The sequence below is a fragment of the Echinops telfairi genome, unplaced genomic scaffold, assembly GCF_000313985.2.
Source record: "Echinops telfairi isolate 266 unplaced genomic scaffold, ASM31398v2 ScPeMD7_7467;HRSCAF=8505_1, whole genome shotgun sequence".
NCBI classification, from domain to species: Eukaryota; Metazoa; Chordata; class Mammalia; order Afrosoricida; family Tenrecidae; genus Echinops; species Echinops telfairi.
In genome coordinates, this window is record NW_022111368.1 from 40,929,447 (window position 1) to 40,947,505 (window position 18,059).

The window sequence follows — 18,059 nt, forward strand, 5'->3', positions numbered from 1 at the left end:
AAATGGTTGACGATTCTGTGGACCGCTTGAATGTCATCTCCCGTAATGAGCTGCCCATCGTTTGACTGAAAACGGAGCCCAGGGAGTGCGCCCATTGCCAGACCTGCGGAGTGACGAAAGGGGTTCTTTCTTTATGATCTGAGTTTCTGCTCCACATGCTCCTCCCACTCTATCTGGAACCTTCGAATGTGATCCCTTGCAGGGCACGTGGTAGCGGTAGCCAGACACCATCTAGTTTGACTGGTTTCCGGGAGGAACATTGTAGAACTTGCAAAGACGGAGAATGAAATTCACATACAGATTACATTCCCAGGATTCTGTACAGGGTACAGATGCCCCCCGAGGTTGATGTACTGTATGGCCTACTCACCTCATAGAATGAGACACAATCACTAAAGGCAAGGGTGGCGGACCCTTTTCAAGGATGGTAAAATGCTCCCGAGACTGAAAACGTGAATTGGAATTGTATGGACACGATCTTGTAAACTAGATGCATGGATACAGAGAAGATGTCCTAGTAAGGGAAAATCCAAAATGTTTGAAATCATCCTTGCTGGACAGCAAGACCTTGAGTATTTCTTCATGCTTTTCTACACTTTCTAAAATTTTAATGGCAAGCCATTAAATAGGGTGTTTCCACTTGGGAAAGATGCCATATAGTTAAAAGTGTGTCCTAAAACTGGGTTCTCATTATTTCTTCCTCATTTCTGTACCTTCCCTTTAGATGATTAGCTAAAAGATAATCACATATAACACAACTGTGTATGATGCATTTCCAAAGAGCACATTTTACCAACTCTATCATTCACATAAGGTTTCCCATTGTGCTTCAGAACTATCATTTGTTCTAGAAGTAAACGATGTGTGCTGACCAATGACTCTTCCACCATTGAATGGCTGCTGTTCTGTTTCTTTCTTACTTCCCGTGTAGTACAAAGAGACCAACACTTTGATCAACATCATCCTGGAAGTTCAGCCCAGGTCATTTTCAGGCGGTGGGGGAAAAAGTAATGATGAAATTGTTCAAGAACTTGTTGCTTCTGTCCGGGCCAGAGTGCCAGGTAATCAATAATCCCTAGCCTATATCAGTCATGACATTTTAAAGAATAAATTCAAAGTGAGTTGAGTTATAAGCAAGACTCCAAACCCACGTAAGACACAGACTTGTCCTTCCATGTCGGACTCTGATGCGAGTTCTGCACTGGCGGATGGGTCCTACAGCACTTCAGCAGCTCAGCTATGAGAAGCCGTAGGAGTGAGTTGGTTTCTAACCCAATGTGACTTCAGCCAGGGCATTTCCTCTCTTCCCTTGGTGTCATTATGCTAATATCTCCAGACCTGCAGAGAGCGAGACAGGGGCCCTTAAATTTAAAAGTTATAAAACGACACTAAAAGCTCACTTCCTCGGCCATACAAGCCACATGTCAAACGCTGCCACATTGGGCAATGCAGATTTTAAAAATCCCATTGTTGTAAAATGTTCCCTTAGACAGCCCATCTCTGGGATCCATTTCCTTTTCGTTTTTCCCTATTCAAGAGAAATGGCTAAATCAATTTCACCTGGTTTGCTGGCAAGCTACGGAATCTTCCTGAATGAGCAAAAGAGATCCATTTCCACACTGACATTTGGCTGTACCTTTAGACTTTATTAGCCTATTCGTCATGGGTCAAGTCCCTGGGGGGTGCCGTTTGTGCCCTGCTACTAACTGAGAGGTTGGCAGTTCAACCATGTGCCATGGCGCCCTAGAAGAATGGCCTGGCAATCTGCGTCCATAAAGATTCCAGCCAAGACACCCCTGTGGCACAGCTCGACGCTGGACCACTGGCGGCCGCCCGCCATGCGTGGGTGCCAGCTCAATGGAATCAGCTCTGAGATGTCATTCTGGGAGGAAGAAAATGGAGGCAAAAGAGGCCTGTGGCTGGCTCTCCCCAGTATCCACACGGCCCCCAGAGAACGGAAGAAGTGTGCGCTCAGAGCCCACGATCTCCTCCTCTGAGCAAACCCTCAAAAGAATGGCTCCTGCAGTCGAGGACTTTGTTGATGTGGAGGTGAACTTAGTCCCTTCTTTCAGAAAGCCATTTTTAATCAATAAGTTGGAGGACTTGGTGGGAAAGGGATGGATAGATTGATGGACAACCAGAGAAATAATGTCCATGTGGTGTGGAGTCCTATTGGCATGTAAGAGAGTTCTCTGTAAGCATCATGGAGTTTGATTGTGAAATTCATTCCTGTATGTGATGCTCAGTAACTTGGAATAAATGCTAAGTCTCTTTCGTCTCTGTTCCCCACCCCTAAGTTTCTCTCCTAGATGCAATGTAGGTATTCAAGGAAACAAATACCTTCTATACTTACATGGTAGAGGAAAGGACTCAGGGTCCCAGGGTAGTTCCCTCTGGTCTCAGGATATCCCTTGTCTTGCCCTGATTCCCCTCAGCCCAGACCTACCTTTCTGTGCCCTCCTGTAGAGCCTCCGCATCCACTATAGAGAGCCTTTCAGGCAAAATCTCCACTCAAACTCAATACTATTGGGCCACCTTGACTTCCCACTCCGTCCTTTTCCCTCCATCTCTCTCCTCTCCTCCCACTGTCGCCTCATTAGGCACAGTCAACCTGTAGCATTTGACTTCAGCAGTCAAAGACCTACTATCCCCCATCCCAGATCCATAGACCACATAGAGTGGCAGAGAAGATGAAAATAGCCACAAGAAGCATGTTTTCAGATGAAAAAATAAGATGCGCAAGTTTAACATTTGAGATACATGGATACATACATGCATAATCTATCACTTGATCCCTGTGCAATTGAATTTGAGGCTCCTTTTCTGTGACTGCTTCTATAATAAGCAGAATGAATTGCCACAGAGCCCTAATTACAGAAACGCTGTCAGATTTAAGGCCTGCATACATGATTTGAATATCAGACGAAATTGGCATGACAGTGTTAAGATTAGCACCTTGCAATAACCTAAGTAATGCAGACAGAAGCCAGGGATGATGCAGCTCCGTGTTTTCCATTCACAGAAGCACTGCTGATGGAGGGTGCTTCAGAGGGCCTGTTCACCAAGGATTCCCAAGGCCGCGTGAACTCCTTGACCACAGTCCTTGGACAAGAAGTGGACCGATTTAACAATCTGCTGAACTTGATACATGTATGGGTATTTACTTTCATTGCTATTGAGTATCAAACTTTGTAGAGAATTGCTTTCGGATATGAGTATGCTGAGAACTCTCTTCCCCTCACCTTGGCATCCCCATTGGGATACGCCAACATCTCTTCAAGCCTAACTTGTCTGAACTTGAATTAATCCCCCTCTAATGAATCTGCATTCCCTATTTCTAATAATGAGACCGCAAGCGTGTGACCTTACAAACCTTCAGTCTCCCCACTGTCACAGTTGGTGGTGGTGGCTGCCTTCACGTTGGCTTTGACTGCTGGTGACCGTCTGCAGAACGGATCAAAGCCTCTCCTGATCTTGCACCACCCCCACGACTGTGGGTCAGGGGAGCCACTCACCTCCACCCTATGTCTCTTCGGGTCCGTCTAATTAGGGCTTTCCTTCATTGTTGCGCGCCTTCTACTTTATCAAGTCAAATTCCTTTTCTAGACATTGGCCACTCCTGGTGACATATCCAAACTAATTAAGAAAAAAACCTTGCCGTCTTCACACCTAAGGAGTTCTGGTTGTATATTTTCTATGCAGATACATTCTTCAACTTATCATTGACTCGTTAAATACTTGATCAGGAACGTCATCAACTGCCATGTGACCTCTGCCTATTTCACATGACACTGAGAGCCCGAGCCGTCATTCTCTCTCCTGGCTTCTCCCTGCATTGTCATTAAGGCCACCACTACCTGGTTCTATTTTTGATATCTGAAATGGAATGCGCCATGTGGTGAAGTGGGTTAAGTGCTGGGTTGCTAACCACAACGTTAGCAGTTCAAAACCATTAGATGGTCTGTGGAAGAAAGATGAGGCTTTCTACCCCCATAAAGAGTTTCAGAAAGCCAAAGGGGCCAACCTCAGGTCACGACTTGGTGACATGGGAGTTAGTTTCTGGCTTGTGAAGATGGAATGCCGGTGTTTCCTCTGGCTGAGAAACTCCTCCCTGCATTCTGCTGCCAATGGTTTCTCAGATCTTCAGACTAAATCTAATTATAATCTTGTGTTTCCTACTATAGGTCTTATGGAAAAAGATGTAGGAAAGTAGAAAGTGTTAAAGAATAAATCTGTAAAAATGAAGGAATGGCTAACTTCATCAATACCTTTGTCTGTTTCTGGGACTATGCTGTGTAGTCCCTGGCCTCACTTTGTGTTTTAATCAACATCAGTTTGGCCCCTGACATCTCCTTGTCTATTTTCCTAGTATTGGTAGTACTTCGCACATCACTAGAAAACCTGAGAGCCATGACCAACTACAGACCCCGTTTCTGTCCTTGGCCAGGTGGCAAGCATCAGCCTGTACTTCTCATGGCCACTGAGAGCCCTGCCATCTCTCAGCACTACGACTGCCCCCCCACCATCTCTTGTTAGAGGGGAAGCAGGGTAAGGGTCCAGTCTGAAGGAAAGGTTTCTCATTCAAGGAGATGCTGTACTAACAACTGGAGGACTGGTCTCCTGTAGCTCTCTCTCACTTCTGATGTAGCTCCTGGGGTCCTCTGGACAGAGATGGCCAGCGGCCTGAGGAAACGCCCTGCTTGGTTCTCATTAACACTCACCATCAGGCCCTCTCTTCCTGTGGACCTGGAGTGGGGCTGGATGCTGGGCAGAAGACCCGGGAGCCATTCTTCTCAGCTTCCGAGGGTGCCCCCCTGATTCTCTTGTTTCCACTGATTGCACACTGCCACTGCTGCCTCACGCACCCTGCACCCACAAACCTTACTTTGTTGTACTAACATTATAAAAATACATGCACAATTGGGGCGGGAGGTGGGGGGGGGGTTGGCCCAGAAGGCTGTGTGCAGAGGACCCTGCAGGGGGTAGGCAGTACCTACCGTCCAGCGCTGTGCCCCTTTGATCACTATTCACCCTAATAAATGACCTTGATCAAGGCGCTGACCTTGCTTTTCTTCTTTCAGACTTCTCTAGAAACACTGAGGAAAGCCATTGCTGGGCTTGTAGTGATGTCTGAGGAGATGGAGAAGGTCTATAACAGTTTCCTCAACAACCAGGTCCCCTCTCTCTGGTCCAACACAGCCTACCCTTCCCTAAAACCGCTAGGATCATGGGTGAAAGATCTTATTCTGAGGACTGCATTTGTGGATGTAAGTAAACTCACTTCTTTGGGGTTTGGTGATACTCATGATGATCAGTGAGGGGTCATGTGAGCCCAGAGAAACAATGGCCAGAAAGGGGGTGCTGGGAACACATCCTGATTATGATACAGTCACATTCCCACATTCACTCTTCATCCAGGCCATCATTGGGACTTCCAGTCTAATTGGTGGCCTCCACTATGGGTAGAGAACCAAGCCAAGAGAAGCATCCTTGCTGGATCTCCCGTCGTAGCCTGGACCTGTGTTTGTGGTCAGGCGGGGCCAGGGAGCAAAGGAGGCAGGGCAAGCTGTAAGAATAGACTGGCTAGGCCCTGCCTCCTAAGAGACCCTCTAGAGCAGCGGTTCTCAACCTGGGGGTCGTGACCCCGTTGGGGGTCGAACGACCCTTTCACAGGGGTCGCCTATTTCCGATGGTCTTAAGAACCAAGACAGTACTCCTCTATCCGTCTCCAGACAGGTCTGCCCACGTGAAGATAGGCCCACATACACGGTCTCCACACCATGAGGCACTGTATTAAAGGGTCGCAGCATTAGGAGGGCGGAGAACCACTGCCCTAGAACATGTCATCTATTTAGATGGCAAAGTCTGCCTCAGAAAGAAGCACATCGCCGTGTAATTGTGTCTCCCTCAGTTGTGGCTCAAAAGAGGACAGCCGAAGTCCTTCTGGATCTCTGGGTTCTTCTTCCCTCAAGGCTTCCTAACAGGTAGGAGCGATTCCCTAGAAAAGCCTGCTGAAAAGCCCACACTTCGTTTGTTACACACGGTTCTTCAGACGCTGGAAAACGGCTGGCTCCTAACGGCCTGTTCATTATAGGGAAGTTCAACAAGGCCCTGCTCATCCTTAATCCCCACCCCCCCACCATCAACGTGGGTGGCATGAATAGCAGATGGCCCCCAGCAACTGAACTCCTGCCCCTCTCAGGCTATAAAGTGTGGGCCCCACTGCTTCCATGGGCTCTCACCGAGGGTTCCAGGGATTCGGTGTGACACTCACCCAGGGCACCTGCCCACTGCTCTCCACCTGCCCCAGCTCCAGCTCGGAGCAACATTGCTCCTTCTGAAACAGGCATTCGCTGTCCCTCCAGCAGCCAGAATCCAGTTAGGAGACGCCCCAGGGTCAGAGCCGCTGCAGAGCTTTCCGACACAGCCCTTCAGCTCTCTCGTCTGTATCTCTAGGAACAGCTGACTGTGGCGCGGGAGACAAGGATGGAAAGTGAGGGAGATAGGGCTGGAAGCCCCTTCCTCTTGCTCCCACTGTCCCTAGTCTCCAGGCTTCCCCTCAGGCCCCTCCCTGGCACCCTGACAGAGCCCTACACTCAGACCCTCTTCCCAATCCTGACGAACACTTGTACAAAAGGTGCAGGCTTCCAGAAAAAGGTATTGGTGGTGAGGACTTCTCTGTGGATGGGAAGCTCTCAAATGCTACAGCAGCCCACTGGGGCATTGGGGAGAAGAACGGAGTTGTTGGGCCCAGGGATCACCCTTCAATCAAAGCCACCAACCTCTAATTCAGACTGCGTGGTGGTGTTTGCAAAACCCAGCTTTCTGGTTTTTGTGTTTACAGGGACTCTCCAGAATCATGCCCGGAAATACAATTTGCCGATAGATGAGCTCAGCTTCAAGTACAACATGATTCCCATCTACCGGGACCAAGCTACAGTGATAGAAGCTGCCAAGGCGGTGCAGTTTGGACAAGAACTGCCCATGGACAAAGAGGTATGACGCCCCCTAACTACTGTTGCAAAACAACAGGGCAGCTCCTGTCCTACTGCCAATCTGTATTTCCACCCATCTCCTTCCCCCACTGCCTCACCCCCCCACCCCACCCCACCCCGCCATGCCATCAGTTTATCTAGGAGAGGAAAGGGCAGGACAGGAATCGCACATGCAAGACCAACTCCCTAACTAGGAATGATGAGAAGTTTTAGGAGCAGCCTAAATTAGTCTGATTTGTAAACATACCGTTTCCCCAAAAATAAGACCTACTTACAGTTTTGCCTCTCGCTGAAATATAAGGCATCCCCTGAAAATAAGACCTCCCCCAAAATAAGGCCCCCCCGAAGCTACCTTAACTCTGGACTCTGGACCGTAGCGGTGGGCGCCACTGCGCAACTCACTGTTGGCTGCAGCGCAGCCGGAGCAGACAGGAAGTGCGAGGTCTCTTGTAATTAAACAATAAACAATAAATGTGTACCATATCCTTCTTCATGGAAAAATAAGGCATCCCCTGAAAATAAGACCTAGCGCCTCTTTGGGAGCAAAAATTAATATAAAACACTGTCTTATTTTCAGGGAAACAGGGTAGTTAAAGCAATGCTTTGATTGGGTTTTTTTTAAGCTATAGTTGCATCTTGATTTAAATTTCATCTGCCAACTTAGCGTTTTCCACCCGCGCAAGGAGCAGACACTTGCAGAGGCTTCCCAGGCGTTTGCTCAGGTGCTGCCTTTGTGGGAGCCTGAGTCGCAGCCATTGCGGTCTTTGTAGGAAGCTTGCTTGGCCCTTTTTTGCTTCCTTGGCAGCCCTGATAGGCTCTTCTCGTTCGGCCTTTCTAACTTCAGGTTTCTGATTCCTCTTGGCCATTAAATCAACAGCAGACGCACCGGTGATGACGCTCAGGAACATGACTGCCTGGCAGGATCTTTTCTTCTGATTCTTCCGATTGCCCCTTGTTGTGCTTCCATCTGTAGAACACAGTCTAGTTTATCTGGCGGGGACTCCTCTTGGAAAGGAATGTGAATTTGCATTTTGCATTAAGAAATTGGAAAACTTTTCCAATGGTCCTGGTGTAGCACCTCCTGTGTCTGGGGTAAATCGTGTACCTGCTAAAACAGCATAGCTCAACCTTCATGGCTGCAACCACCGAGGAACAGGGGAAATGGCAAAGACCTGAGTTCTTTAGACACCTACAGTAACTGTGTCCTCCTTGTGATGGCAATGTAGCAAAAGGATTAAAATACAGCATTTCAGAATCAGAGAGACAAGTTTGAATCCTGCCTCACCAGCTGTGTCGGTGGAACAGTTAGTTACACATCTGCACCTCAGCGTTCCTGTCTATGAGATGGGGCTCATGCCACCCATCTCCCAGTGCAGATTAAATGAACTAGCAGATATGATACAACCAAGACTTGGTAGGCCCACAATAAGTATTATAGGCTAAATTCATTATCTTGGTCAACCATTCAGGTACCTCCCGGCAGATTTGATGTGCTAACTACATGTTATATGACTTTATTTCAAACCCGATAGGAACATGCTACAGATGCACTTTTGACCTGTTCATTTCATTTGCATAGTTTACTCCTTCTAGAGCAGTGGTTGTCAAGGTTCAGTGGCCCCCGCCACCCCCAACAGTCTCAGCACCACCTGAGACTTTGTCAGAAATGCAAATTCGCAGGCCCGCTAAATCAGCAACTCTGGACTGCAGCCCAGCATTTCTGACAGCTCTCCACCGAATACGCCGTGGTAGTAGCTGAAAAAGCAAGGCTTCAGGAAGGCAGAGTAGCATAACACATAGAGCCTGCAACCAGGCCCTCGGGTATCATACTACTCAGATCTAACAGAATGCCTTTTGCCTTTTGCCCTTTGGCAAAATAAGAGAATGATGGACTTACCTCAGATACATGCCTTGACCTATGATATACTTGCCCATATCTTAACCAAAAACTCACTGCCATCGAGGTGAATCAACTCATATAGACCCTCTAGGACAGGGTAGAACTGCCCCTGTGGGTTCCCAAGACTAACTCTTTACAGGAGTAGGACACCTCATCTTTCTCCCTTGGAGCAGCTGGTGGTTTCAACCTGCTGACCTTGTGGTTAGCAACCCAACATAGAACCTACTAACGCTCAGGATTCTGGCCCTGCTCCGCGTCCCTGGCTGGCTCTGACGAGCAGTTTATAGTGACCCCAGGGACTGAGGTTCATGCTACGTCTCTGGTTGTTGGGTCATGTGCACCAAGCCAAGACAATTCCTTAGGATCTCCAAATTCTGTGGAGATTTCAGCTATTGGCTCGATGGCCTCATGGTCTCCCAGCATCTCCTAAACTACGGCTAATTCTGCTTGAACACATCCTCCCACCTCCCAGCAAATGTTGAGAGACAGCAAGGGCATAGATATCAATAGTTTTACTTCTGAGATAAACAGGCAGGGCCACTGCCAGCCTTTGCCCAGTTTAGAAACAGGCCCTCCCTCTGAGTGGGTGGGACCCTGTGGGCACAGTGCTTAACAGATGGATGGCTCCAGCAGAGCTTGTCACATGGAAAGCCGTATGGCCTGCAGGCACTGTTCACTCAGATGTACACACCCCACCCAAAACAATCAAACAAGGATTGATTCCAAATCTTAATGAACTTTGCTGTTACTTCTTTATGGAGCAGCTAGCGTTAACTTTCTCTGCCAGAGCAGCTAGTGGGGTTGAACCATCAATCTTGTGGTTGGCAGTCTGATGCTTAACCTGACAGCACCACCTGGGGTCCTTGACTGCACACAGAGAGACCCAGAAAACAAGAATGCCAATGCTACCCTGACATTCCAGAAGACAGAAAGCTCAGGACACACACACACACACACACTCGCACAAAGTGCCCACCCTTTGTTTCACTATAGAATGCATCACCTTTGTCCACTGCTGAGACCTCGGTTTGCAAGTCTGAGGCGCCAATTAGCTAAAATTCCAGAGTTCCAGACGTGACTACATTCATCGTCTGAGGAAGGATGACACCAGGCTGCCTACAATTTGCACTTGAACCTCTGGGAACTCAACCTCTGCCTAGTCTAAGGAGATGGTCTGCTCCTTTTCCTGGGACAGAAATTGGACACCGGTTAAAAGACATCCAATCACGGGATGTTGACGACAGCGTCTCTCTTCAGCTCTTTCTATCCTTGAATAAAAACATTCAAAACCAAGTGTGCCTTATGTTTTAAAAGACAAAAGGGATTTCTCATAGGCACTCTGAAAATATGCTTGCAATTGTGCAACCTACCGTCTAGATACAGAAAGGCACCCGGGCCCTTGAACCCCGTGTTAAGAGTAGCCAGTGATGACCACAGTCCGTACCCCATCTGCTTCCCATGAGAAAGGCAAAGAAGTCACGCGATGACAACAGAGGGGGACACCCAGGGGAAGCCCCTCCTAGACAGCCTGGAGGAGTGTGAAAACCATGCGACCATGTCAAGCTGAGAGGCACAGGATTCTCCTCTCACCTCTAAACCTCTGGGTATCTTTCAGCTGCCCTCCCCCGAAGACGGCGTTCTGGTTCATGGGATGTTCATGGATGCTTCCCGATGGGACGATAAGGAGATGGTGATAGAGGACGCGCTGTCTGGACAGATGAATCCAATGCTGCCCGTGGTGCATTTTGAACCTCAACAGAATTACGAGCCCAATCCTACACTGTACCATTCCCCACTCTATAAGACAGGGGCCCGCGCAGGCACACTGTCAACCACAGGTGAGGATGGTACCCTACAGACCCAGTGTGGGGAGTGACCAAAACGCATCTGACAAAGAAGGTCTAAACACTCACCTGTAATACACAAAGGGATGTCTTGAGCCAGGCTTCAAAGAAAGCCAACTATTGCATGTAAATAGGTAAATGTTCTAAATCTTATTCATCCTAATGTTGCGAGTCAATTGTTGGCACGTGCTGTAAGCAAGCTAGTGTGGGCCCATCTGTTGTTGGAGTGTGGGGTCCATTGTTCATTCCTAGCCACCCGGTGCGACCGAGTGGCCCTGCCCACAGGGCTTCCTTGGCTACAATCTGTACAGGAAGTTTCTCTTTCATCAACAAAAAGAAATGCTGTGGAGTGCACCCCGACTCATAACGCAACCCTACAGATTCTCGAATATAGAACACGGTAGAATTTCCCCTGGGGGTTTCTGAGACTAACTTTTTTTTTTGAGACTGGAACTCTTTATAGGAGTAGAAAGCCTGTCTTTCTCAGGCAGAATGGCTGGTGGTCTCAAACTGCCAAGCATGCAGTTGATTAGCAGCCTCACTGGTAACCACCGCGGTACCAGGGCTCCTTGATTTTGCTAAGGTGTGAATAATTCTGAACTTGTGCTTGAGTCTGTAGAATCCATCAGTAATTTAATTTTGGTAAGTGGTATGTCATAAAAGGCTCTAAGTTTTGTATGAACAATTGTCCTCACAATGTTTGTGGGATATTTGTTTTCCGTTCCTTACCAGTTCTAAATGATAAGTACACTGAACATTCTGTGCACTTGATCTAATTGAGCTTTGTGTCAGTACAGCTCCATTTTATTTACATTCTACTACGTCTTGGAATTAGACATTTCTAAACTCCATTATTAGTTCTACCATATTTTACATGCATCATAAAAATAACTTACATGCACTTATATTATTCATCGAAGACTCACACATGGAAGTTGCAGTTTTCACACACACACACACACACACACACACACACACACATACATATACCTGTGTATGTGTAGCATGCACATCATTTGTGTACACTACGGTGGTAACTTTTTGGAGCCCTGGTAGTGCGGTGGTTAAGCGCTCCACAAAAGTAGTATGCCATAGAAGGATCTAAATTTTATATGACACATAAGGCCCTTTAGAACAGAGTGAAACTGCCCCAGAGGGTCTCCCGGGCGGTCAGTCTTTATGGACCACATGGCCATATCTTCCTCCCGCGCAGCAGCTGACGGATGCAAGCACGGACCTGTTGAGTTAGCAGCATTTGTGACTTGAACTGCTCCGTTACCAGGGCTTCTGAGTTTTAGCCGACAGTGGGTAAATTCGGCTTCTTGCATACATAATGGCTGCACAGGTTTGGCTCTGGGCCCAAGGGCTTCTCCAGATCTGGGGGAGGCCTTAAACCAGTCTTCTACCAGAAGCTTCAAAAAGTTCTTGGAAAAATTCAACTATCTTTTCATTACCTTTTTCCACCAAGCGCCCTCCCAGACTCCATGGGCATCGCTGTCTGTCTGCCGTACAGGCTTGGAACCTGCCCCAAGGAAAGTCTGGACAGGGAGCAGAGTCTGAGGGGTTGCTTAGGACCTTGTTCCAAATGCCAGGTCCCAGAAAACCAGTAATTCCCTGTGAAGGCCGTCCAGGGTTGCCTTCCCTTGCTTTTGTGATGGCAGGCTTGTTCCTCAAGGGCTAGCAATAACCAGGGCGCCCAGCATGGCGATGAGAGGGCCAGATAGAAGCAGTCTCCGCTGATAGCGTGCGTAGGGATCGGGAATGTTGTGCTTGGAGGACCGGAAATGGCAACACCAATTACGAAGGCAGACCCTCTTTCTTTTCACCCTGGTCCTGGCCCCTTGCAGATGCCCACCCTGAAGAAGTTACAAAGACAACCTCTTCCATCAGCTGTCCCATACCTGAGGGCAAAACCCCCCTGACGGTGCTGTGCATCTAAGATTCCCCGGTGGCTAGCGCAGCTCTAGAACACAGGAGAGATGGAGGGGTGCCGGGGTGGGTGAGTGGATGAGTGCACGGATGGAGGGAGGGAAAGATGAGATATGTGTAACATCAACCTACTAGATGCATTCCCGCGAGTTTCGTGGAAAGCTCGGGTCTGGGTCCAGGTCCGATGTCCCCAAAGTCAAGTTTTGCAGCCCCAGGTGACTGAAGACTGTGCAAACCCTAAGTCTGACTGCAGAGAACTTGAAATAGAGCTTTTAAAGCCCAAGCCAGACACACTCTACTCGGGGATCCATTGCTCTACCTTCATGTTGGAATGCAAACCTGAAATCCAGGGAGGGCTGTTTGGAGCCCTAGGAGTCCTGGCCCTCACTGCAGTGTTCTTCATGGCCCCAGGGGGATTACCTTTCCTTTATGTATGTACGTATTTATTTCCCTGTGTCCCTAAACAGGCCACTCGACTAACTTTGTGGTGACCATCCTCTTGCCCTCCAAGAGATCGAAGGACTACTGGATCGCCAAGGGCTCGGCTCTGCTCTGCCAGCTGAGCGAGTGACAAGACGCCTCCCCGACCAGCCAGCAAGGTCTGCGGGGTTTCCATTGGAACACATCGAGTGCTTGTTGTTTTTGCTTTTGCTTAAAGGGTAGTGTCGGTGGCTTGTATTTCACATAGAATCGGCAATAAAGTGGTTTGCTGCCTGTTGCTCACAGCTGTATGTAGCGCCCTCCCTTGGCCCAGGCGGCCGTCAGTAACCTCCTGGGGCACCCCAAACCCCAACTCCCCGCTCACCCAGTACTAGGCCCCTTGCTGTCTACATGGACATGTGCTTCCGTCCCCGAGGCCTGGAGGCTTCCGTTCCTCTACTCCGCAGGTCCTGCCCAGAGCCCGGGAGGCGGAGGCCCAGGCAGCGACAGCAGCAGTGGGGGGCACAAGGACTGGGAAGCACTTTATGGCAGCACCTCAAACGCAGCCTCCCCACCCACCATCCCCGGCAGTGCGCTCCGGTGGCATCCTCCCGTGTAAACCAGCCAAAGTGCAGGCTGCACCAGTTCCTGAAAAGGGACGAGGCACCGCTCCCTGGCTCCGCTGGATGCAGAACAGGGGCTTACAGGGAGGAAGAGCTGCAGGAAAATGCAGCATCAGGACCCACAGCCTGTGTGCACCATGGTATCGAAGTTGCAGTTGAGTGGAGCCCGGAAACAGAGCTGCAGAGGCAGATGCAGGTGATGTGGCTAAGAGTTGTTCGCCGGTTTCAGAAGTCCTGTGGTGGCACTGTGACTTAGGTGCTGGGCAGCTGTTGGAAAGGTGTGTGCTTCCAGCATACCATTTCCTCCTCAGGAGAAAGATGAGGTTGCCTGTGCCCATAGAAGTGTGCAGCCTTGCACACGCTGAGTTACCATCGGCTCGATGGCAGTGAGTCTGGTTTGGGCTTGCACATAATGTGGGGAGGACACATCTATGTATACGCACAGACACAGTTCATAGTTTCCATATACAGCTATGTTACAAAGCTGTCCATCTCCCTCCCACCCCCCACCCCCAGCAAGGTGGGCTACCCTTCGTCAGTCTTAGACCGAGAAGAACCAATCGTGGTTTTGATTCTGAATCTCTTCTCCCATGATGGGCCGGGCAAGACCAGAGCAGCGTGTGGCAGGGCAGGAATGGCCGGCCTACTTAGTCTGCCCCACCTTTACAGGAGAAAGGTGTTGGGAAAGCCAGCACCACTACCCAAAACACAGGAGTCCAGAGAGAGAGACGGGCGCTGCTGGCCACTGTCTGGCTATGGTGGGGCTGCCCCCAGAGAGGGAACTGCAGCTCCGCAGAGATCTGCCTGTCCAGGAGGGGGACCTGGAGATATGGGAGCACAGCACTAGGAGGCAAAGAGAAAGACAGCATCTCAGGGTGCAGCAGGGACCCCTGCCTTCTCCACAGCCACCAAATGCCCAACCAGCTTCATCTCCCTTCTTGCCCTAAACGACGGGAACGGGTGTGAGTGTGTCTGTGGGCTTCTTGTGTCTCTGGCTCTCTTTACCGTGTTGCAAAGAAAGCCACGTGACAAAGAACAGTGACAGTCTGTATTAGACTGACCAACCCTCTGTTTGGGTCTTGGCTCCCTGACCAGGAAACCCCTCAGGTGCTTCTCACCCCAACCCCAACTTCCCTTCCCAGCCTGCAGCTGGAGGCCACCTATCTTGGTTTCTTTAATGTGATGGGCTTTCCACACGAGGCTTTCACACTGTTGCCACCTGTCTAGGACGCCTTTCCCTCTTTGTCCAGTTGTTCGCTTCCTCCTTCCTTCGGCATTGAAGCAAAAGCAAACCCACTGCCCTTGAATCAATCCCAACTCTCAGCGGCAGGATAGACACAGCAGTGCTGCCCCCGGGCTGCCAGGCTGGGAATCTTTACGGACACAGACTGCTTCGTCCTTCCCTGTGGCTAGTGTAGTGCACTCAGACCACGGAGCTTTCCGTGATCAGCAGAGTGTTCCACTGCTGCCCCCCTCCCCCGGGCCCTCCATCCGCTGGTTACTAAGCAACAGATCCCTGAGTCCCCTCACCCAGACTCAGAAGTTTTAGTCACCAGACCCTACTCTGCCAGGTTTCTCTTCAATATCAGCTAAAAAGCCCATTTCCTGAAGGAGGCCTAACCAGCCTACATTAAGTAACCTAAATAAAGACAAACTAACACTCACATATTCCCACACTCTGCGTGTGCCAGGAGGATGGTCGACTCCAAATCCGGCCTCCTCCACACACGTCCACACTGTGAGTGCGCTCCATGAAGGCAGGGCCAATGTTGGTCCAATTCACATCATAACCAGAGCCCCGCACCCAACAGCGGGCACAAAGAACTTAATGCCTTGAGGTTGAACGTTGAGCCTGGATGCCAGGCCGCTGTCCTGTCATTATTCCAGCAGCTGGTGCCCTGAAGACCCGGGCAGGATCACCACCCTTGGCTCTCCTATACCCATCTCTGATCCAGCCCAGACGAGGGGGTCTGAGATGCTGTCATGGCCAACGTCCCAGTAAACCATGGGTGGGGCTGAATGAGCACATCCCTACGGAGTTGCTGCCAACTCTGCAAAGCACTCATTGTAAAGTCAAGTTACTTCAGCCTTTATCCAAGCTCCGCTCCATTTTCATCAGGCCCATCCGTGCCCCCGCAGATGCCTTCTAACAGAGGTAAATAGGTTACCCTTGTCCTGCCTCGAAGCAACCATCTTGAATCTGGCTTCATCTCTACAGTGAGCAGAAATTGCTGCCACAGGTATGCAGAGGGACCTTGAGAGGCTCTCATTCCTCCCCTAGCCTTGAACCTCCTCACGTAAGTAAGTGTTAAGGGGAGTAGTGCTAGGTCATGTTTAGGGCAGTCTGGCTCCCCAGCACTCCCAGTTGATGAGCTCCTGCATGGCCGGCCCGCCTGCATGCCCGCCTCACCTCTCCTCCAGACGGACCCACAGCTCGGTGAATTGCCAGAGCCGTGGCCTTCGTAGCGGCCTCCTCCATTTCTCCCTGGAACCTCTGCTCAACCTCAAGGGGCAGGTGGACACTTCTGGGTGGGAGCACTTGTGGTGGCCACAGTGACTGCAGCGTGGTCCCAGCTTCCCACACTCCTGGGGCCCAGATGGCAGACAGGGTGGGCTGTGATGAAGTCACGTTCCTCTTCACCCTGGAAACCCAAGCAGGAGGTGTCGGTACTGGGTGGAGGGCAACACAAATCCTCCTCTCTCTTACAGATCAGAACTTCAGCCATGCAGATAACAAGAAAGTTCAGGACAAGACCAGACAAGCAGGGACTGTCTGGTGTTTGAAGGCACCTGGAGAAGTGATCACATGAAAGCCTTTATTTTTCCCTTATCCACACCAATAAACCCCCAGGGCCCACTGCCATCCACTCTGACGCATAACCACCCTAGAGAACCAAACAGAACTGCCCCACCGCCACCACCGCAGGACTTCCAAAGGTTTCATTAGGTCAACAGACTGCCACATCTTTCTCCCACAGGGTTCCACCCACTGACAGTTTGGTTATCAGTTTAGTGCTCTTGACCTCTGAGCTAATAACCCCACCATACTCTCCCTTCTAGTCCCCCACTCAGGAGGAAGAAATAATAAGGCTTGGGAGTCTTGTTTTATTTTTATTCTTTGTTACATTTTGTTTTACCAGAATATGATTACTCTCCTTCCCTAATAGGTCACCACTGTCTGCAGAAAGTCACTTACGTGTTCAGTATTTAAAGAGAGATGTAAAATGTTTAAATGCTTAGAATGGTTAGGTTGTCGTATTGACGCATAACAACCATCTAGGACAGAGAGAAGTGGATTTCTTGTTTTCCTAGGCTGTAACTTTTAAGGGAGCAAGAATTGACTCTCACCAAGCCATTTGTAGATTCTAACTGCCAGCCTTGCCGTTAGCAGCCCAGTGTTTAACCGCGGTATCATGAGGGTGCATAGGAACAGTTATAACCCCCACGCCCCCTGAGCCCTGGTCATCCCTCCTGGACCATTATGAGGGCCCTGCTTTGAACAACAGACTCTGCCTGCTGTCTCGAGCGAAGGACACTTGGGCTGTTGTCCCAGGTGTCCACAGGGTTACCTTCTTCCTTCCTCACCCCTGTCTGGCCTTAAACTAGTTTTTCCCAGAGGTAGGTTGTTAACAACTGGTGGGAAATACAAACTTAGTCCTATTTACCCCCGAGGGTAACTTTGGCCCTACCCCACGGGTCTAGTGAAGAAATGAAACCACTGGAAAGGCCAGCTTCCTTCCCGGAGCAGATCGTTTTTTGGAGGGGAGAAGGGGAGGATGGAGAATGCCAGCCACTAGTCATTGATAAAGGCGGTAAGAGACTCCACGCTCCGCTTGGCTCCAGGATGGGGAGCAGTGAGCGATGTGCCAATGTTCCCAGCTTCCCTCTTTAAAGATGTGGGTACAGCAGACCAGTGCATGTAAGACCTTAATCCAGCGGTCCTCAACCTGTGGGCCTCGCCCCTTTGGGGGTCAAATGATCCTTTCACAGGAGTCGCTCAATTCATAACAGTCGCAAAATGACAGTGATAAAGCAGCAACGAAATTCATTTTATGGTTGGGGGGGGGGGTCATCACAACATGAGGGCCTGTATTAAAGGGTCGTAGCATTAGGAAGGGTGAGAACCACTGCCTTCATCGTTCCTTTCTAGCTCCGCCTCCCCCACCCGCTGGAATCAAGCCTGTTATGACCAAAGGCTAATGGAACTTGAGAAGGCAGCACCTACCCCTCACTCTGGGTGAGGAAGAGGGTGGGTATAAGAGAAGAAAAAGAGAGAGAGAGAGACCAAGATCGGGGGAAAGAAGGGAACTTCTCAATAGCAACAGAAGGACAAAAATCACCTACTCTG

The 18,059-nt window shown here is 49.7% G+C and overlaps 1 protein-coding gene across 1 annotated transcript in view; it reads left to right on the forward strand.

Annotated features, from left to right (window-relative positions):
• DNAH6 (dynein axonemal heavy chain 6) overlaps window positions 1–13,391 on the forward strand; it is a 260,070-nt gene extending 246,679 nt beyond the window's left edge. Inside the window, exons 70-76 of the mRNA XM_004713856.2 lie at window positions 932–1,061; window positions 3,023–3,150; window positions 5,082–5,267; window positions 5,912–5,984; window positions 6,845–6,996; window positions 10,511–10,733; window positions 13,136–13,391. Coding sequence (XP_004713913.1) covers window positions 932–1,061; window positions 3,023–3,150; window positions 5,082–5,267; window positions 5,912–5,984; window positions 6,845–6,996; window positions 10,511–10,733; window positions 13,136–13,239 — 996 coding nt within the window. The 3' untranslated portion in view covers window positions 13,240–13,391. The remainder of the gene's footprint in view (window positions 1–931; window positions 1,062–3,022; window positions 3,151–5,081; window positions 5,268–5,911; window positions 5,985–6,844; window positions 6,997–10,510; window positions 10,734–13,135) is intronic.
• Window positions 13,392–18,059: the final 4,668 nt, after the last annotated feature.